This window comes from Pelodiscus sinensis, chromosome 10, assembly GCF_049634645.1.
Source record: "Pelodiscus sinensis isolate JC-2024 chromosome 10, ASM4963464v1, whole genome shotgun sequence".
Classification (NCBI taxonomy): domain Eukaryota; kingdom Metazoa; phylum Chordata; order Testudines; family Trionychidae; genus Pelodiscus; species Pelodiscus sinensis.
The window spans coordinates 16,635,738-16,658,028 of NC_134720.1; the positions used below are offsets into that span (position 1 = coordinate 16,635,738).

General features: G+C 44.7%; 2 protein-coding genes and 1 long non-coding RNA gene across 4 annotated transcripts in view; 1 reads left to right on the plus strand and 2 right to left on the minus strand.

The window, feature by feature from the left end:
• WDFY1 (WD repeat and FYVE domain containing 1) overlaps nucleotides 1-461 on the minus strand; it is a 34,630-nt gene extending 34,169 nt beyond the window's left edge. The window contains exon 1 of the mRNA XM_075937562.1: nucleotides 93-461. Coding sequence (XP_075793677.1) covers nucleotides 93-262 — 170 coding nt within the window. The 5' untranslated portion in view covers nucleotides 263-461. The remainder of the gene's footprint in view (nucleotides 1-92) is intronic.
• Nucleotides 143-20,799, plus strand: LOC142830755 (uncharacterized). The gene is made up of 2 exons (XR_012906212.1): nucleotides 143-282; nucleotides 15,185-20,799. It is a non-coding gene; the product is annotated as an uncharacterized LOC142830755 (long non-coding RNA).
• The window catches only part of SERPINE2 (serpin family E member 2), a 55,976-nt gene continuing 52,806 nt past the window's right edge, over nucleotides 19,122-22,291 (minus strand). For both annotated transcript variants that reach the window (XM_075937561.1, XM_075937560.1), the window contains 2 exons: nucleotides 20,599-20,682; nucleotides 19,122-19,805 (listed from right to left, as the gene is read on the minus strand). In XM_075937561.1, coding sequence (XP_075793676.1) covers nucleotides 19,768-19,805; nucleotides 20,599-20,682 — 122 coding nt within the window. In that variant the 3' untranslated portion in view covers nucleotides 19,122-19,767. The remainder of the gene's footprint in view (nucleotides 19,806-20,598; nucleotides 20,683-22,291) is intronic.

The following is a 22,291-nucleotide window of genomic DNA, read 5'->3' on the forward strand; positions in this document are numbered from 1 at the left end:
GCCGACAGGAGGCTGAGGGGGGGGCAGCCTGAGGGGAAGGGGCCGGCGGCCCCGGGAGACGCTGGCGCGCGCAGGGCCCCCCCGGCGCCCACCTGTCGTCGCTGGCCGTGATGAGCCCGTCCTCCTTGGGGATGAGCAGCGCGGCGCTCACCGCGTCCTGGTGCCCCTCCACCTTGCTGAGCAGCACGGGCCGGCTGCTCTGCGGCCTGGCGTGGATCTCGGCCGCCATGTCGGTGCGGAGCCTCCGCCGGGGGCGGCCCATGCGCTGAGTGACGGCCAGAGGTGAAGGCTCCGCTCGGCCGGGAGGGGGATAAGAACGCCACGGGCTCCCGTAATTCCAGCTGTAGCGGCGCCACGAGAAGCGAGGAGGGTCCCGTAATTCCACGAGTAGTGACGCCGCAGGAAAGCGTGGAGCGCCCTTCGTATCAGATTAGCGGCGCAGACCGGAAGGCCCCAGTACCAGGCAGAGGCTCCCGTATGCTCTGAAGTAGAAGAGCCTGTAAAAGGTCCTGATTCCGGGCTGCGTATTCTTCAGAGCAGTAGAGCCTTAAGACCGAGGGCAGCACACAGTGAGATGGAGCTTTTCCTACCAATAGCGCTGCCCTTTTGCGGGACAGAATTGTTTCTGGTCGTATTTTATAGAAAAGCGGAGCATTTGTTTTTGCAACAGGTTTGGTGTGGTGTCCTCTGGGGTGATCCAGGATAGACTAAGATGTCAATGGTGCTGGCACAGACACAGCACAGAGCCCCGAGCACCACCCTCCCACAGGCCTCCAATGGCAACAGTGAGGAGGGATCATGAGAAGCCAGCCCAGCCCAACTTTGTGCTTTCCCCATAGGGCTGGGACTGGGGGCTCTCCACAGCAGGTCTCCCAGGGAGCAGTGTTCCCTGTAAGCCTGTATGGCTGCTCAGGGCAGATTCTAATGCTACTCAGATGATTAGCAGAGCGCCCATAGCGAGGTTTTTTTAATGCCTACTAGTTGTGCATATTTGCACATGCTTTAGTGCACATACAAATGTATTCCAAAACAAAAAAACAGGACTATGTAGCACTTTAAAGGCTAACAAGATGGTTTATTAGGTGATGAGCTTTCATGGGCCAGACCCACTTCCTCAGACCAAATAGTGGAAGAAAATTGGCACAACCATATATACCAAAGGATACAATCAAAAAAATGAATACACATGAAAAGGACAAATCAAATTTCAGCACAGAAAGGGGATGGGGGAAGGTAAATGTCTGTGAACTAATGATATTAGAGGTGATAATTGGGGAAGCTATCTTTGTAATGGGTAAGTTAATTAATATCTTTGTTTAGACCGAGATGTAAAGTGTCGAATTTAAGCATGAATGACAGTTCAGAGGATTCTCTTTCAAGTCTGGTGTGAAAAGGTCTTTGAAGCAGGATGCAAGTAATCAAGTCATTGAGACAATGCCCTTTCTGGTTGAAATGGCAAGAAACTGTTTTGTCTTTGTGATCCTGTCTAATATCTGTTTTGTGGGCATTGATTCTTTGGCGAAGTGTCTGAGATGTTTGTCCAATGTACATAGCAGATGGACACTTTCGGCACATGATAGCATAAATTATATTTCTGGATGGGCAGGAATATGTGTTCTTGATCTTATAACTCGATTGGTTAGGTCCAATAATGGTATCAGCAGAGTGAATGTGTGGACAAAGCTGGCAACGGGGTTTGTTGCAAGGGAAGGTTCCAGGGTTGGTATTAGTGTGGTATGTCCTGTGGTTGTTGGTAAGAATCATAGACTCATAGACTTTAAGGTCGGAAGGGACCATTATGATCATCTAGTCTGACCCCCTGCACAGTGCAGGCCACAGAATCTCACCCACCCCCTCCTAGAATAATCCTCTCACCTATATCTCAGATATTGAAGCCTTCAAATCATCTTGAGGTTAGGTCTATAAGAGACTATGGGTCTGTCTCCCAGAGCCTCTCGGAGTTTAGTATCCTGTTCCAGTATAGGTTGTAGTTTATTGATAATGTGTTGGGGGCTGTACGGGTGTGTCTAAACTACATGGTTCCGTCGATGGAGCCATATAGATTAGGCTGATCGGCAGAGGGAAATGAAGCCGCTGTCGACAAGGAAGCCTTTGTCAACCGGCGCAGGTCTGCCTTGTGAATCGAGGTTTACCTGCGCCCGTCAACAAAGGCTTCCTTGTCGACAGCTGCGCGTCCAGGCTGCCCCGATCTGCCGACAAACAGCTGATCATCAGCTGGTCGGCAGAGCGCGGAAGCCATTTAAATTTAAAGGAAGCCGCAATTATTTAAATCGCGGCTTCATTTCCCAATGCGAATCAGCCTAATCTACATGGCTCCATCGACGGAGCCATGTAGTTTAGACATACCCAAGGTGATGACAAGTGGTGTTCTATTGTTGGTTTTCTTGGGTCTGTAGATGGTTTCTAGGTTTTTGTCTGGATCTTTCAATTTGTTTTTTTATTTCTCCGGGTGGGTAGTTGAGGTTTATAAATGCTTGGTAGAGATCCTGAAGTTTCTGGTCTCTGTCAGTGGGATTAGAGCAGATGGGGTTGTATCGAAGGGCTTGGCTATAGGCGATGGATCGTATGGTGAGTTCTGGATGTGAGCTGGAGGCATGTAGGTAACTGTATGAGTCGGTGGGTTTTCTGTAGAGAGTGGTGTCTAATTTTCCATTGGTGATTTGTACTGTGGTGTCCAGGAAATGGATCTCTCGTGTAGAATGGTTCAGGCTGAGATTGATGGTGGGGTGTAGGTTGTTAAAATCTCTGTGGAATGTCTCCAGTGTTTCTTGGTCATGTGTCCAGATCATAAAGATGTCATCGATGTAGCGTAAGTAGAGAAGGGATAAAAGGGGACGGGAGCTGAGGAAACGTTGTTCTAAGTCAGCCATAAAGATGTTAGCGTACTGTGGGGCTATGCATGTACCCATGGCTGTCCCACTAATCTGAAGGTATAAATTGTTCTCAAACTGGAAATAATTGTGGGTGAGAACAAAGTTACATAGGTCTGCTGTCAGATTGGCAGTGGTGTCCTCTGGGATAGTGTTTCTAATTGCTTGTAATCCATCTTCATGTGGGATGTTGGTGTATAGAGCTTCTCCGTCCATGGTGGCAAGGATGGTGTGATGGGGGAGGTTATCGATGTTTTGTAGTTTCCTTAGGAAGTCAGTAGTATCTCGGAGATAGTGGGGGGCCGAAAGTGTCCGTCTGCTATGTACATTGGACAAACGTCTCAGACACTTTGCCAAAGAATCAATGCCCACTTGTGTGTGACCCCTGACTAATTTTTCTGTGGGTAAGTGGCCCCGACCCAAAAAAGGTTCCTCATCCCTGCTCTATAGACACAGGTCTCTATTTCCTAAGATAAAGGAGAGCTCCCTTTACTGACAGCAGTAGCAGATCCTTTATCCTTCCTTGTGCAAGCCTGACATCACTCACACATGTGATCTGAGACAGACAAAAAGCCAATCCCCCTCAGCGTACCCATTCCATATTGTCTCATTCAATAGCATGTCAGCCATTTTCACCTCCATTAGACATTTGTGTTTTGCATTATTAATGCTTCACCATCATGCAGATTTTGCCTGGAGTTTTGAGGCCTTTCCATGCTTCCTCTCCACCTCTGAGCCCCAGTCCTCTTTAGGATTTTCCTAAATAACTCCTGGTACTTGTCAGTTGTCCTACATCCAGTACCCACTTCTGAAAGTCTCACAGTGGTAGTGTAGGCAATTTATGTCACTAAGGGTATGTCTACACTACCCTCCTAGTTCGAACTAGGAGGGTAATGTAGGCATACCGCACTTGCAAATGAAGCCCGGGATTTGAATTTCCCGGGCTTCATTTGCATAAGCGGGGAACCGCCATTTTTAAAACCCCGCTGGTTCGAACCCCGTGCAGTGCGGCTACACGGGGCTCGAACTAGGTAGTTCGAACTAGGATTCCTCGTTCCACGAGGTGTACCGGTAGTTCAGAATAGGAATCCTAGTTCAAACTACCTAGTTCGAGCTCCGTGTAGCCGCGCTGCATGGGGTTCGAACCAGCGGGGTTTTAAAAATGGCGGCTCCCCGCTTATGCAAATGAAGCCCGGGAAATTCAAATCCTGGGCTTCATTTGCAAGTGCGGTATGCCTACATTACCCCGCTAGTTCGAACTAGCGGGGTAGTGTAGACATACCCTCTATGAATGCCAGGAGGATAGTTTATGCTACCGTAATTTATCCTGTGATATTTAAAGCTTTCATGTGTTATTCATTTGCTCACATCATTTTGAATCATTGTTCTATGTTGTTTCCATCATATTTTGGCCCTGATAGGTTGATACAGGCCCAGAGTTTGGGACTTGTAGAACCCACAGTGATGGGATTCCTCTATGTCTGTGGGGCTGTTGCTGTCTAAAACCAAGTCTACACTTAAAAGTATTGCCAAGATAGCTATATCATCTAGACCAGCAGAACCCTCCTAGTATACACACAGCCTACATCAGTGAATTAGTGAGCCTCCTGTGACCATATGTGATTTAAGCAGATCTGTTGTATCAGTTCCATGTTCTTTTGCACTTCATGGGTGTCGCCATACTTTGCACCATGGTTATTTGGAACACCACAGTGACAGTGGGAATAGAATTCAGTGTGATGGTTCCCCTCCATGGTCTATGAAAATTGGCTTATGACTATAAATATGCATAACTGAAAGATGTTTTAGACAAAATACCTCATGTAACCTATCAATTTAAATGTTACAATCTGCTGATTTCGTATATCCTATTTTGATGCATGTATCATTCTCGTATGTAAAGTTAGAAATATGAAGTATGAGATTGTTTATAGAAGCCAGTTCAGTCTAAATAATTAAATATTAATTTTTAAAGGTCTACATTAAAAACGTATTAAGGCTGCAAAGTTAGGGAAAGCCAGAATTAATGCCAGAACTTCAATTCTGCCCTAAAGAGCATGTATAGTACAATACAGTCTTTAATTACATACTATTCCCTGCCCCCTCCCACCACAGCCTCATTCAGAGCACTGGATGGATGAGCAGCTAGTCAGTATTTCTTCCATGTGTTTCATTCACTGTGTACTTTCCTGAGGCTGTATCTGGATTGGTGAAAAGGCGGCATATTCTAGTGGTCCTGAGTGCTATGCTGGTGGGAGCCCCAGCTCCTAGTAGGACTACCCAAACTAAGCCAGCCACCAGAAAGGACAAGGACCAGATGAAAGACACTGTACTGAGATCTCTAGTGATAGGCCAACAACTTGTTGTAAAAACATTGAGTTATAGAACATAGCAAGGTTCATTCCCTTAGCAATGCCTGATAGCAGGGAAGGATTAAAATGCCCTGCACTGAATGATTATTCATTTCCCCAGGGGTTTTCTATGGTGTTGTCATCACAGTACTCAAGTGCTTTACAAACACTGATGACATTATCTCCAGGGATGTGAGGTGAGCTATTCTAGAATCTTAATTTACAGTCATAAAGGGCCCTGCGTACACCTGAAGTTTGCAGAGCCCTTTCTTTGCTGCACTTTGCAGAAATTGTTTTCAGTACTTAAGCAACTAAATGTCTGTTTTGAAAGGTGATTTATTAACCAAATAGCAGCAACAATAGCTTGAAGCGATGTCAGCACATAAATGCGCTTGTAAAACAACAGCCATAGCCCATTTGTGACATGGTTCTGAGCTTCCTCAGGAGCTTCTAGAAAAGTCATAATAGTTTTTTGGGGAAAAATGTTGGCCTTTAATCCCAGCAGAGCAGGGACTGAAGCCACTGTGTGCTTCAGACTGAACAGATTTCTGGGAGAAAGCAAAACATGTGCATTGGCACTGTGGGCAGTCTGCCTTGCTTTGCATTTTGCAATGTAAGAACTTTATTATGAGAATGGTGACTGCTTTATGGCAATGACTGAATCTTTTATCAGTTACCTCCCTTTGCTCAGGGAATTGTCTCTCTCCTCTTCCCTGGTGACAATCTTTTTTTACTTCTACACCAATATGATTCTTCCCCTATTCCGGCTGCCCGTGTCACCGTTTTGGAAATCTGGAACTTTAACATGCACATTTCCAGCCACTGTGTACTTAATATGAAAGAACAGACAGCACTTGTTCTCCCCCTTTGTTGTAGATAGTTCATTAAAACCATGACACATTCAGTTTATCTTGATATGGAAATTGCACAAAATCCAGAGGGGTAGACTAACCCAGGCTGGCACAGGATGATGTCAAATTAGCTTTCCATTTGGCAGCTTAGGAGACTGTGCCACAGAGAGCCTCATTCCACACGTACTGCCTTCACGCAGCATTTCTGTCTTGGGAAAAGGCTCCCCTCTGACTGAGCCCCTGCCTAATAACTTAAATTGGCCCACAGCCCTCTTGGTACCACTGAGTTCAGCAAGTGACTTTCCTTGCTCTATGCCAACCTAAGAATTTCCTAGGCTGTGCTCCAGCTGACTCTCATGCTCTACAGTTTCAACAATGCTGTTGGAGTGACCCCACAAATGTTTGCATTAATCCCCAAAGTGTGCATATCTCTACCAGGAGTCTCTCTTAGCTGGACTTGCTGAACTCAGTGCGAAACAGGCATGCTAGAGCCCCTGTGGTTCAGTGCAAGGAAACAGTGAGGGTATAACAGCCTACCCTGTGCAGTAAGAGTGAGTCCATGGGGAATCTGGCTCTCTGAGGTAGTTCCTCCTAGAATCTGTTCCCTAAAGCTGTGGCTCCATGACGATAGATAAAGGAACAGCACCTTTAGGGTTGCCAGATGATTTAACCAAAATACCAAACAGTCCCCCTCTCCCCAAAATAAACACTGGGGAAAAATTCTGCTAAGGGGAAAAAGGGGGGGACCAAAGTTGTTGAGAAAAAGGACCCCAAAAGTTAAGCAAAAAAATACATACATAATATAAAACAGCATGGCCCCTTTAAGTGTGTGCAGAGTCAGAATAAGGATAGGAAGAGGAGAGGTTGAGCACTAAGATCCAGGGAAGGCATTGCTTCCCCTTGCTCAGGTCTTTAGGCTTTTTGCCAGAGGCCATCTTGTTTTTTTGATCGAGCTTCCCTACGGAACCAGGTAAGCAAGGGGTCAGGGACCAGTTGCTGAGTGTGTCATAGGGTTGCCAGGAGTTTGGTATTTTTGCCTCCTGGCAGGGAAAAAAACCCCAGAAAGTACCAGACATTTTAGGTGTCTGGTATTGTCTGAATTTTTTTTTTTTTTTACCGGACAGGATGCGAAAATACCAGACTGTCTGAGTCAATACCGGACACCTGGCAACCCTAATCACCCTTCATGGTAAAAGTCAGCTACTAGCTATTGGGGGTTCAGAGGAAACTTTCCCGGGGACAGGTTACTCCAGAACTGTCTGCAGCAAAGCTGCTTCCTCTGAGGCTATGTCTACACTTTCCCATATCCCGGAAAAACTCTTGCACATCCAGGGAATGCATCTGCTCTTCCGCTGTTTTTGCAGAAGAACAGATGTGCTCTTTCAGAAGCCCTGTCTTCCTCTTCCACGAGGAAGAAGGGTTCTTCCAAAAAAGAAGGCTTTTCCGAAATTTGGGCCAGTGCAGACAGGCCAAATTTTGGAAAAGCCTCTTCCGAAAAAACAATTGGAAAAAAGTACACAAATTGCAGAGTGCAATTTCCATACCTTTTTCTGATAAAAATCAGCAGTCTAGATGTACCTGAGGGAGCTAGTGCTAACTTCACCTACCCTCAGTCAGAGACAGGGCATTAAACTAACGGCACCACTGGTCTGAGCCATTAGACCAGTTCCAATGCTAAAACAAAAATGGGATTTTGGCAAAAAATAAAAGTAATATTTGGAAAATTGTTTTTGACTTTGTGGTGTCTCATTCCTTAGAGCAGCAGGTTACTAATCTCAAAGATAAATCTAGAGATCGTTGTAGTTGAATTTTTTTGGGAGATCTTTTCCTTTCTGTACTCGGTTAGTACAGAGTTACTTTCATTTGTGATTAGGGCTCAATATGATGCAACCATTTAATTGCAAGTAAAAGCTTTCTTTGCAATAGTTAAATACAATTGCAAGTTCATATTTTGGCCACAAGAGGGTGATCTAATCATGCTTGTTTATTAGTACAGTAGTACCAAATTGTATAATGGATATGTCTCACTACTTTACAGATGACAAACTGTATTCTTTCCTTGAATAAGTGTCAGTAAAATAATGAGGTTTTATTAAAACATCCATAGGAGTGGATGTTTAAATACTACCCTTGTCATATGACAAAGCCATCAAAAGTCAGGATATTCACCACAATATTATTGGCTCTTTTAACCTGGTTTTGTGGGACAATTTAAAAATAAGTTTCCTTTTAAAATGAGAAAAAAATGAAATGTCACTGAAAACACACAGCAAATTTTTCAACTTCCCTTATCCTAATCATCAGTAGATTCTTTGCTATGAAAAATGCTGTTCACATAAAGGATTAATCCTATAAAGAACTAAGCCTGGGCTGGACAAAATATGATCTGTGGGCCAGATCCGGCCTGCCAAGCTGCCAGATCCGGCCCATGAGAGCCTCAGCAGGCTCCCTGCATGCCCCACCCCCGCTTGACTCAGTACAGCCGGCTGCAGGGCCATGCATGTGTTTCTGAATGCTGAGAGCCTGGAGGGAAGCGAAGAGAGATTTTCTGGCCAATAGCAGCTGCCTGTTTGCAAGACAGGCAGCATGTGAAGTGCCCCTCATCCCCCAGGCTTGCAGCATTCAGTTCAGAGCTGTAAACATGGCCCCTTGCAGCTGCCCTGAACAGTATGGGGCTTGAAGGCAAGAACCCTGGCTAAGGAACCTGCTGGGCTGCTGGCTGGGAGCCAGGTAAGGTCTCCCAGCCAAAGTCTGTCTCTGGCACCCCAGCCTCTCCCTCCCCCAACCATCTGCCCCCTTACCCCATGCAACCCAAACCTTCTGCACTCTTACTACAGCTCCCATGCACCTTCCCAGACTCTGCATCCCCTCCTACACCCTCCTCAAGTCACAACCCGCTCCCAGGCCCTGCACTTCCTCTTCCTACACCCCTCTCCCCAGTCAGAATCCTCTCCTGCACCCATACTGCTTCCACACCCTGCACCCTAATCCCCCATCCCAGTCACAACCCAAACCCCTTCCTAAGATCACAATCCCCTCCCAGGCCCTGCACCCCCTCCTCACCCCATCTGTTGCCCCAGGTCACAACCTCCTCCTTCACCCAAATTGCCTTTCCAGATCCCTCACCCCAATCCCTTACTCCAAGCTCCCTTCTGCACCCAACCTCCATCCCAGATCTTCGCACTGTCTTCATTAATATAATGGAAGAGTTCAGCCCTTGACCATTTACCAAATTCTTAGAGCGTCCCTCCCACCCCATCAAAAATTATTGTCCACCCCTGAATCCACTGAATCACAATCCAGCAGAGCCTTTAAGTGCATGCTTAAAGTTAAAGCAGATCATTAGATTCTTTGTTTTAACAGAGTTCAGTCAGTCCCTAGGAGGATGATTCCATTCTATGGTGATGGGGACCAATGATGACAAAACATGTAGACTACTAGTTGTCAGTAACTAACAAAAAGGCTCAAACTGGACAAGTGAAAGAGCAACAGTACTTCAGATGTATGGGCAGCGTGGAAATCTGGGTCTGGAAGCAGTTCTGCTACTGTGAACCCCTCTACAAGTGGTGGTCTGACAGGAACTGGGGAGTGATTGACAGTTACAACCAGGTAGGGTTGGAATAGGGATGTCATAGCTGAAACTTGGTCTGTTATGGAGGACGGCCTCATTTTTTGGAAGATAGGATTAGGAAAGGACATAAATTATTTGGTTGAAAACAGAAGGTTTATATTAAATAAGATAGGTAAATAGGTCAGTAGGCCAGGGCGACAAAGTCTGAGCCATGTAAGATAAAAGGGAGAAGCAGCAGGGAACTATTTACAATTAACTAGATAAGAAGATTGTAGAGGAGTGTAGAGGTGAGGTAAAGAGCAAGATGAACCATGATCAGAGCCTGGACAATGGGTGCTGCACAGGGATTGGTTCCTGCAAAGAAAAGAATCCAATCAAAAAATGGCAGATGTAGTAAGTGCATGAGATGTGTAGTCTACATAAAGGGAGACATTTATATGCAACTTTGGAATCTGAGGACATGTTTAGGGGACATGTCAGGCACAGAGTGGAGTTTGAATCTGATGGCCCCAGCATAGCATTGCTGTATACCAAATAAAGATACCTAAGGGTGTATCTACACAGCACAGTTATTTCAAAATAACTGACATTATTTTGAAATTTTGGAAAATCACCCTCTTTCAAAAGATCCCTTCTTCCTCATTGAACGAGGAATACAGGGCTTCCGAAAGAGCACATTTGCTCTTCCCGGGGGGGAGGGTGGGGAGCAGAAAAGCAAATGCCTTCCCTGGACACGGCAGAGTTTTTCCAGGATACCTCGGGATACTGTGGGGTTTTTCCAGTATCCCGGAAACACCCCCACAGTCTAGACGTACCCGGACAGTGGTGGCCAACCTGCAGTTCCACCTGCATCCCATACTCCCTCTGTCTGTCCCCTTCCTCCACACACCTCTCACGGATAGGGGCTTCACACATACCCATTCGTAGGTGCGCATCTGCACATGCTTCAGTACACAAAATTAATTTCACACATGGATGGAAAAGTTAGAGCATAGGTAGTGGGAGGAAAAGATTAATTAGGGCCCAGCCACATCAACAGTATTCCTTTATGTGACTAAGATGGAAGTAGAGAAATAATAAAGATGGCAGAAAAATATCCACTTTCCAGAAGGTCTTGGATAGATATTCAAAAATCCATAAAAAACCAACCCGGCAGCACCCCAGCTGCTCTGCCCCAGGCGTCCCCAATTCAGCTGCTGCTGAAACTGACCAGCGCTGACTACAGGAAGCCCGAGGCAGAGTTGCTCTGCCCTGGGCTTCCTGGAATCAGCCGCTGATCAGTTTCAGCAGCAGCTGACTTGGGGACGCCTGGGGTTCTTAAGTTGAATCTGTATGTAAGTCGGAACTGGCGTCCAGATTCAGCCTGTTGAAACTGATCAGCGGCTGATTCCACGAAGCCCGGGGCAGAGCAATTCTGCCTCGGGCTTCCTGTAGTCAGCTGCTGGTCAGTTTCAGCAGCGGCTGAATCTGGACACCAGTTCCGACTTACATACAGATTCAACTTAAGAACAAACCTACAGTCCCTATCTTGTACGTAACCCAGGGACTGCCTGTAGGAGAACACTTAAAAAAAAAGCCATCCTTTATTATGCAAAATTTTACACAAAATTAGATCAGTTGCCTTAAGTGTAGGTCAAATATTTTCAATTGCAAACTATCCAATTTTTTCAATAAAGTGTAAAGTTTGATTTTTAAAAAGTTACCAGAGAGCGTTGCAGTTTTCTGTTACATTGATTTACTTTTTAAATAGCAAAAATGAAGTCTGTTAAGAAAGTGTCAGTTCTGTTGTCAAATTCCAGTCCTTAGTGATTTCAGCACCAATGATTTCACTAGGTAATATGGTACCTCACCACCATCGCCTCCTTTGCACTGCCTGCATATTGAGTCCAAGGTCTGTCTACACAAGATTTTATCAATGATTTTTGCTCAAACCATCACTGAGACAAGACAACGACTCTCAATTGATTCTAGTCAGCTCTGCCTTTAAACACTGGGGCTACGTCTACACTGGCACCCTTTTCCGGAAATGCTTAAAACGGAACAGTTTTCTGGTATAAGTATTTCTGGAAAAAGCACGTCTACATTGGCAGGATGCTTTTCCGGAAAAGCACTTTTTCCGGAAAAGCATCCGTGCCCATGTAGACGCGCTTTTCCGCAAAAAAGCCCCGATCGTCATTTTCGCGATCGGGGCTTTTTTGCGGAAAAGAAATCTGTGCTGTCTACACTGGCCCTTTTCCGGAACAGTTTTCCGGAAAAGGACTTTTGCCCGAATGGGAGCAGCATAGTTTTTCCGGAAAAGCACTGATGATTTTACAGTAGATTGTTAGTGCTTTTCCGGAAATTCAAGGGGCCAGTGTAGACAGCTGACAAGTTATTCCAGAAAAGCGGCTGATTTTCCGGAATAAGTGGCCAGTATAGACACATCCTGGTTGTAAAGTGTCAGATATATTTGAGGACTCGCAAATAGACTCTACACCACCAGAAATAAAACCGGTTTCCATCTTCTGTGACTTTCAGTTAGATGTGACTCAGTATCCTCTGCTTAGCGTTCAAGTTATGGTAGACCCGGTCATATTAAGTTCAGGTCTTTAACTTTTTAATCATACAATATGGATAACAACATTTCATTCTCCCAGCTCCAAGTCAACCAAAAAGAGCCAAAATTGATAACCTTGACACAGCAAGTGTGTCTACTGATCTGTGGCAAAGTAGGTTCTCTATATAAATAAGGTCTGCTCATGAAGCCTTTTCCTACAGTTGATTAACAGATGGCCGTAGATAGCTCATTCAGACCACTGGCTGATAATAGTTAGTCACCCTGACCAGTCATTAACCATAGTCATGGACTTACCCTACTCTCCATTGTCTCTACGATTCTCTGATGACCTGTGACAAAAAAGGAAGGTGGAAAGGGGAACTGAAGGGAGTGACCTCTCTAAATTCACCAAAGAGCAGTATTGCCAACCCAAAAATCACAAGGAACGCCTACACAAACCTATGAGAATGATCTACAAATCATAAGATTTTTTAAAAATAAAACATGTTGGATTTTTATTGGCCTTTTGTTTCTTGAGTATTTAGGGTTCATGTTTTAAAGCTTTCCTCCTTAGCTGTAAAGCCCAGAAGTATAAAGAACTTTTTTAAAATGAAAGCTGAGATTCCTACATAATCAATTGACTCAAGGCCTTTAGAAAAACACCAAGACTGTGTCTAGACTTTTGCGGAAAAACTTGCCAGCTGTCTACACTGGCCGCTTGAATTTCCGCAAGAACATGGACGATTTCATGTAAGAAATCAGTGCTTCTTGCGGAAATACTATGCTGCTACCGTTGGGGCAAAAGTCCTTTTGCACAAAAGCTTTTGCGCAAAAGGGCCAGTGTAGACAGCTTAGATTTGTTTTGCGCAAAAAAGCCCCGATCGCGAAAATGGCGACCGGGGCTTTTTTGCACAAAAGCGCATCTAGATTGGCACAGACGCTTTTCCGCAAAAAGTACTTATGCGGAAAAGCGTCTGTGCCAGTCTAGATGCTCTTTTCCGCAAATGCTTTTAACGGAAAACTTTTCCGTTAAAAGCATTTGCGGAAAATCATGCCAGTCTAGACGTAGTCCAAATGTTTTGAGACTCATGGTAAAACAATGGAAGAATTCTTGTGAGCCCATGCTTTGCCCACAGTATAAATTAAAAAAAAAACAACTATATCTTCTCCACTAAACATCCTAATGAGATACTGCAAATGGTGAACTGAATTCAACAGCTCCTGATATGAACAGGTATCAACCTAGTTTTTCATATTTGAGATGAGTTACTAGGAATCATACATGACAATATGAAATCTTTCCACTCTCAAGTCAGCATATTCACAAAGCACCTATAATTTTGATCCATGCACTTATTGGATAGTGAAAGAGAAAGGAGGGGAATTAGTGTAGATAAATGTTCAAATTAAAAAACAAGAGTCTGAAGGAATTAGGACTGGGCTCCTACATCTCACGTTCAGAACTGACTAAGACACTTATGACTAGATTTTCAAAGGTGTGTAAAGATCAGATAGATATCTTTGAAGATCAGAGTTGGCAACTGTCTCTTTAGGAGCTTAATTACCTTTGGAAATCTGAGCTTAGATTTCCAAGTCAAATTTTCAAAAATGACTTTAGTCACTCAAGTGCTTTTGAAAATTTTAACTGGGGGCCTAAAGAGACAAAAATAGACAAAAGGCAGGAGATATGGTATTCCTTTAAAAAATGTGTGACATCTATTTTTAACTCAATTTTATATTATTTTTCACCCAGGGGCAACTGACCCCCCCCCGTAGATCTATCCTCTTATGCATGTGCAAGATCTGTGAGAGCCGTCCCATGAATCTGCAGTTAGTGCCTGTGGCGCCTGCTTCTGGGTGGTGTCTCAATGCTGCCACATTCACCTCCAAAGAGGGGACTTTGCAAAGCAGGCCTTTGCTGCTGACCCCCAAGGCATCCACAGGTCCAGTCTCCTTTCAATGGGCTCGCTTCCCAGGGCTCATTGATCTTGGATCTGGCTTCCATCCCCTCTCCAACCCCCATCAGAACTACTGTGCCCTCCTGGCTTAGGAAAAGAATAAACAGGAGGATTGGAAATTAACCCGCCCAGTCTCCCATCCCCTAGGCAAGGAATGAGCCATCTACATTAGGCCCCAGCTGGAGTATCATGTCCAGTTCTGGGTGCCACATTTGAGGAAATGTGGAGAAACTGGAGAAAGTCCAGAGAAGATCAACACAAATGATGAAAGGGCTAGAGAACATGAGATATGGGGCAAGGCTGAAGAAATTGGCCTTGTTTACCTTGGAAAAGATAAGACCAAAAAGGGATGAGAGCAGCTTTCAAGTATCTAAAAGGGTATCATAAGGAGGAGGAAGAAAAATTGTTCTGCTTGGCCTCTGAGGTTAAGATGAGAAACAATGGGCTTAAATTGCAGATATGTAAGACCAGGTTAGAGACACACCTGTCAGGGATGAGCTATAGCAACTCAACTTTGGAAGCCCCAGGGGCCACACTGATACTTACAGAACATGCTGAGGGCCTCAACTTAAGTGTGGTTGCATATGCAAGCAAATATATACAAATAGCTTCTCTCACACTGACAGGCATTAATACAAAGATTAAGACAAGACTACACAACACATAGGCCCCATTTAAGTCAGTTCTGCTGATATTAATCAAATGCAATAGTTACCCAATTTCTACCCATGTGACAGCATTTTTCATGAGCAATGACTACTAAAACATATCAACAGATCATTACGCTGACTACTTTTTTGTTTTGGCTCCCACTCGCCGGCCACGTGTTGATCCCCACAAACCCAAAATGCACCGCGAGGCACAAACTGGCCATGGCAGCATATCAAGTTATTTTATAAACCTTTCCCTTTTCTCTCTGCTGCCATGTCTCCTCTCCTTACTCCATCATCTCCCCTGGTGCCTGCTGCCCTCAAACTCCTCACCCTCCTCTGCTGTCCTGACTCCTGCCCTTCTCACTGCCCTCAGCTCTCCTGCGACCTGTCCCTCTCCACCAGCCCTTCTCTCCCCCGTGCCCACTCCTCTAGTAGCCCCACTCTGATCATGTGAGCTACTCCTCTTCTAACACCTCCCTCTACACACCTGCCTTGCCTCTCTCCTCTGGTGCTGGTCCCTCCCCTGCAGGTGTCTGCCCTTCTGCTTCACCCCCAGAATCTCCTGGCACCTGCACCTTCCCTTAACACTGCATCCTCTTCATGCCTCCCGCTTCCCCCTCTGCCCCGCCTCCTTTTTCCCTGATGCCCATCCCCTCACCACTTTCTGCCTCCATTCTCCTCATGCCCCCATGCTCTCACACATGCCTTGCTCCATTTCCACCTTTCACATGCCCACCCCTTCTTTCAAGCCTTCTCCCAGTACCTTCCCCTCCCCCCTCCAGCTCCCAATGCCCTCCCCTCTCCCAGTACCTCCCCTCTCCTCTCCCAGCATCACTCTGTGTTCCCTCTCACTGACACCTACCCTTTCCCTCATTGTCTGCACTTGACCCCCTGGCATTTGTCTCTCCTCCAGCCTGTCTCTTGGTACCTTCCCCTTTCTTCCCCCCTGCTCAAGCCCCTTCCTCTCCCACACCTCCTCCTAGTTTTCCCCCTCCCCTACCTTCTGCAGGGCCGGACTCCAAACCGCGTGTGCCACCACCACCTTTTCAGTTTCAAAACCCCAGGCGTGACGTGATGTCATGCCCGGGCGTCTCCCCGCTCACCTGCATGGCAGCAACACCAGCTGGCAGTGTGTGCAGGTAAGTGTGGGAAGCCCAACTGGCTGAGCCGAGGGAGCTGACTTCCGGGTGCAGAGCGCGGGGCCCCCTTAAGCACGGGGCCCGATTCGGCTGAATCGCCTTAAGGCCAGCCCTGACACTGCCCAGGGCTTGGCTTCTTGAAGCACTTGGGTGTAAACAGGTAAAGTTTTCTATACAGAAGGTTCTTATGACATTACGTATCACTGTGGGCAGTGCATGACGAACTCCCAGATTAAAAATACTTCACACTAAAAATATACTGAACATAACTGAATCTTCCTTTGAGGATTCAGAAAGCACTCCAGAATCTTGCAGTGCTTCAGGGTCATCGTTATCAGCACCAATTACGATTGTAGATGAAGGTGGTGTAGGAGATAGGGTCACTACAGATTCAGCCCAAAGTTTGGAAGATTTGTTTTGACTAACCCTTGATTTCAAATTACTTATATTCTGCATAAAAGTCAAGTGCAGAATATGCAATTGCATAATGTGAGACTATTTGAATGTCTGAACCCCCACTATGGCCAAAGGTCCATCTAGCCCAGGATCCTGTCTTCCTAAGTGGCCAATGCCAGATGCTACAGCGGGAGTGAACAGAACAGGTCATCAAGTGATCCCTCTCTTGTCATCCATTTCCAGCCTCTGACAAACAGACTAGGGACACCATTCCTACCCATCCTGGCTAATAGCCATTGATGGACCTAACCTCCAGGAATTTATCTAGTTTTTGAACCTGTTAAAATCCTGGTCTTCACAACAGCCTCTGGCCAGGAGTTCCATAGGTTTACTGATCTGTGTGTGTTTAAAAAAAAAAAAAAAGAGAACTATCCTCAGTGACTCCAAGATTGCTCAAGTGGTTATAGCTAAATTGCTCCTCATATTGCTGGTTAGTAGATTGATGATTTGGTTTGGAAGAAAGCAGAAATGCTGGTTAATTTAGCTTTCTGATTAACTGACTACTCAATACCAGAGCTTTTATGTAATTAGCAGAGTCTTTGCTTAGCTCAGGACTGCAGCTTTTACTTGGAAAATTGTTTATGATTCCTGGTCAGTTCAATAAGTGACATGCCACTAAATTATGAACAAAGGGGTCACAAACTCTATAACTAATGATGAAACTATTTCTGTTGAAAATCCAGTTTTGACCCACCTTCTGATTTTCAAAGGAAGCTTTCCAGTGTGCCTGATGAGTCAAATGCTTCATCTCCTCCCAAGAGAAGAAGGGTTTTTTTGGTGGGTTGGTTGCTTTTTGAAGTGATGGAAGGGAAGAATAAAGTAGCTGTTTAAGTAGAGAAGAGGGCTAAGTTAGGACACATGGTAATGTTGCTGTTTTTTCCATTTCCGGAGACATGATCACTTTTTGGTCCCACCGTAATTCAAAGCCTACTTACTATACAGAGTTCACACTGTTCCTTCTCACGGATAGCTCCTACTCAAACCCTATTTGGCAAGGCTTACCATCTAAACTGAAAAGTTATAATTGCTGATTTCTTAGTATTGGGTATACCACATTTCTTAGTGAGGTTTTAACTAGAGCTGAGTGGAAAACAGATTCCTACTGAATCTGGAGTAGCTAGACCCAGCCCCAGGTCTGGCAAATTCAGTTAATCATGAATAGGAACAGGACCTGGGTTCCTACTGACTTCCCCCCATGAATTCTTTGGGGGTTGTAAGCAAGGAGATCTGGTTTCACCCAACAGTACTCTCCGTTGCAAGGCAAGCAGTGACCAGATCGCCTTCCTGGATCTATGGTGAATTAAGAGGTGGGCAATGGAACGGCACTGTCCTAAGAGGCCTCTCCGCTTCACTCAGATCCTGTGGTTTACTGCCCTGGATGTACTCAAAAAGAGGACCACATAGGTGTCAAAGTTCAGTGGTGCTTAGGGCTGAGCTAATTAGCTGCTTAGTACAGCTCTCAAACAAACAGATTTGAAAACAGGCCTGCCTTGTTGCAGTGTATAGGGACTACAACTTTCAGAACACTTCTTACCTCTCTCTCCCCACCTCAGAAACACAACTGTTTGACAAAGAGCAAGACTTGTACCTCCCTGACTTGAAAGCTGTTACAATGGCTCTATGAATGGCCCCTTTCTTGCCTCCTGTGCTGAGCATACCTGGGTGCCCATACTGGCAGAACAGTTGCAAATGTTACTGACTATGCCAGCACCCTTCTTTAAGGGTACTCTCAAAAGTTACAAGCTTTAATACCCATTGTCTGTCACATGGCATGAAAGCATCTAGACCCACTGCCCCATATCTCTTAAAAAATCACCACCATTTTCTAGACATAAATGATCTGATTTTTTTTATTCTTGCTATTGCACATAAGCCTATTTTAATGACACCCAGTCCCGATCTCATACTGGTGCAAATTTAAATCCTGGACATATTCTGATGTGCTTGTTATGAGATACTGTCATTTTCTCCTACTAGTACGTTAACATATTAAATGGACTTAAGCTTGTGATAAACATCGTAGGCCCAATTTCTTCACCCTGCATTTTATGCAGATAGCTATACCAGTACAGAATGTAAGTAGGACTCCACTAAAACAGAATGGAAGTATTTTATTTACACAGTCACTGTTGCCTTGCTCCAGATCATACTCCAAAACAGGGATACATATGCTTACGTAGAAGTGATGCAAGGTGCTCAGGAATCTGCTCTTTCCATACTTCCAGCCCCACCTTCAACTAATTACACTGAAATACTCTCAAACTAGGCAGGCAACACTCAGTGATAAGCAAACCTATCAAGTGTTCTTTAGAAAAGTTTGTTGGTCCACTCTGTTCCTAAACAATATCCTCAATGGGTTGATAATACTTCTATTGTTTAACTTGCATCCCTTGAAGTGTGGTAAAGGACTTGTAAGAGAGCAGTCGAGATGTCATCCTCAGGTACATTTCTGAAACCACCTGCTATGCAGCTATTAGATGCAACTTGGGGCACTGCAAAGACAAAATACTTGCTCTACAAACACGTTGAAATCCTAAGGATAAGTCACCCATGACAAGACTGATTTAGCAGATTGCAGAGAGAGACTTAGCTCCATCCAGCTGGAGAAATCAACCAAACTTTCCTTTAAATTTGGTGGTAGAACTTTAAACAAGTGGCTCCTAGGAGTCCTGTCCACAAATACTCACTAGCACATCACTGTGATACCTTGGCATCTTTGACTGTTCATAATGCACTTTATTTTTCCTTTGTACAAAAACAAATATAAAATTTAAATCCAATACAAAGTGTATACTAACAACAAGTTTACATTACAGTAAAATAAGATGTCAATGCAAATGTATCAAGACATTAGTTCTTTAAAACTTTAGCTCAGTGGTACATGCATTATATAAAATAAACTACTAGAGCTTTTCATCTAGTTCTACAAAAGATACCCAATCATCAAGCCATTCAAGGGCAAAAGTAGTATTGAAGGGACATTTACAAAACCAAACACATTTTTTCCACAGAAAAATCAATGCTGACAGGAATGATTTGTTTAGTCATGCTCTTGTTTAAACCCTTTTAAGCTATACATAAAATTTTTAGAACAGACAGAAAAAGCTCAGTAAGTTTGTTAGCATAGGCAACCATTCAGTAGTTCAAAGAAATTTTTAGACATTTTGAAAAGGTATCGTAGTTTTCAGTTTGTATTCTCACAAAAACAGAACTACATTGACTCCCCTTTTTCAAAATCTAGTCATAACTGGCTAAAAACTAGTTTGAGTGAAGTCAAAGAGTAGTGTACAAAAATATTTAACGGAACTAGCAAGGATGTATCAAATGAGTCTCTGCTTTGTAAGGAAAACCTTCTCCATACTCAAGGTTTGTTTATTTGTCCCATAAACAAGACTGCACCTGAGGGATAAAATGAATACCAATATTACTACATGTATACAGTTTAAGTATTGTAGAGCATTCACTGAAAAACACTTAACATTTACAGAATGAGGTCAAATAAATCTGTGTAAAAAGGCTCGAGCTTGCTCCATGAGCCTGCTTTGCTTTTGTTTGGTTCAATCAGAAAGGACCATCATGATAATCTAGTCCAAGGGTACTCAACACGCAGCCCATTTTCTTGTGTCCCATGGTACAGTTTGGATTTACATGGGGTTCAACACATGGGTGGAAGCCAAAACAAAAAAAATCAATATAATGGTCTTCTGTTGATATGCGTTTTAGTAGTTAGATTCCTGGACTGTCATTGCTCATTAAAAGTGCTGTCATATGGGTAGAAATTAGGTAAATATTGCATTTTATTAATATCAGCAGAACTGACTTAAATGGGGCCTGTGTTTTGTGTAATCTTGCCTTAATCATTGTATTTATGCCAGTCAATGTGAAAGAATCTATTTGCATATTTATGCAACTACACTTCAGTCACGGTCCTCAGCATGTGCTCTGAGTATCATTGTGGCCCACGGGGCTTCCAAAATTGAGAAGCCCTGATCTAATCTGATCTCCTATGCAGTAGGCTTTCCAGTTCTGGTTTATTTTAAGCAGAGTTAAGAGTACAATGCAGCATATTTTGTATTTGTTTCTGCAACACCTACTGGACAGCTTCAAGCTTTCTCACCTATAAATTAGTTTGCATCTAGCCATTATACTGTATGCCCTCATTTTGCATGCAAAGTAACATAACATTGCTTACCTGTAGGATTGTGCCGAATGAAAAATACAAATGGTCTATCTACTATAAACCAAGGAGGGGAGGACCTGGCTATTAAAATTGCAGCTTCCAAAGAAAGTGAAAGAAGAGAAAACAAAGAGAAGAGAGAATGGAAAATTAAGTTAAACATTATCACAATATAGAATCCATATGATTTGTATTAAATATTTGCTTGCACCTACACTACCATGCATCAGCTAACTGTTCTATATCACCAGTGACAGCGTGGGTCAGCCATATGTGGTCACCATATCCAATGCTATGTATTACAAATAAGTCTTCTTATATTGCTCAGTAGAACCACACACTCCATTAAAAACCTGGAAAAACTAATAAAATTAAAACCCAAGATTGTTCCCCTACAGGAAAACCCAGCTGTCCTCTTACAGCAAAATGCAGGACAATGTAGCACTTTAAAGACTAACAAGATGGTTTATTAGATGATGAGCTTTCGTGGGCCAGACCCACTTCCTCAGATCAAAAAAAAACCAAAACACTCTTACAGCAGTGTTTCTTAAACTTTTTAAGACTGAGGAATACCAAACAATTTTTTTTAAATGGGGGAACATCAAGAATTTTTTTGTCAAAACCGCCCCCCCCCCCCCAACCCCGCAAAAAACGAACACCGAACCTGGGAGTCGAAATGCACTATGACCCCACCCAAGAAGACTGCCTTAACAACAGTCTGAAAACATAGACCACAAAAAAAGTAAGGATAATAATAAACAAATGCTAAATAAGGTCATGTGTCTGGCTAGGAGGGAGAGCAGAGAAGCGTCTCGGGTCAGGTTGTCTGGCCAGGAGGAAGGGTGCCGGAGGGGACTTGGGGCAGGATGTCAGAGCAAGCTGGGAATGCGGGGTCTTGGCAGGGGGAGGGGAGTGAGGGAGGTTTGGGTGCAGGTGTGTGGAGAGCTCAGTCCCCCCTCCCCACCACCCATGCAGCAGGGAACCCAGCACAGCTGCACCACCAGGCCAGGCTTCCTGCTGACAACAGGGCAGGGTGTGGGGGGGGGGGGGGGGGGGGGAAGAGGAGGAGGAGGAGGAGCAGAGTAGAAACCCCGACCATCCCCGCCAGATTAAACTCTGCCATTTTCCCAGCAGGCTGGGGAGGGGCACAGGGGAGAGAGCACAGCAGTGCATGGGAGGCAGCAGAGCCCAAGCGTGCCCCGAGGGAGTGGCAGCAGAGTTTGAGTAAGCCACAGGCAGGGGAGGGGACAGCAGAGCCCAAGTGCACCCCAGGTGATGGGGGGCGGCAGAGCCTGAGCCAAGTTCCCCCTAGGAAACAGTTTTAAAATGCCGAGGTCTGGGAGAGGCTCCTTCTCACAGCAGCAATGGCCACTATAAAAGCTGCCACCTGCACACGTGGAGAAGAAGGGGGAGGCTGCGTAGCACCGGAGGCCCCATGGGACAGGAGCCATCCTGTGGGCTGGGGGAGGGGGGACGACACAGCCACAGCGGGAGCTATCTATGGGCTCGGCAGGGGAGCAGAATTTTTCCTGTTCTCTCCGCAGCACAACTCTTGACTACCTCGAGGCTTTAAGAAACTCTATCTTAGAGGCATGTTGTATAAATCTGTGCCAGTGGAACAGCACAAAGAGGCATGCTAGAAGTCAAGTTTTACTACACCTGTATTGGCCTGAAATTAAAACTTCTTTTAAAAAATAAATCTTAAGTG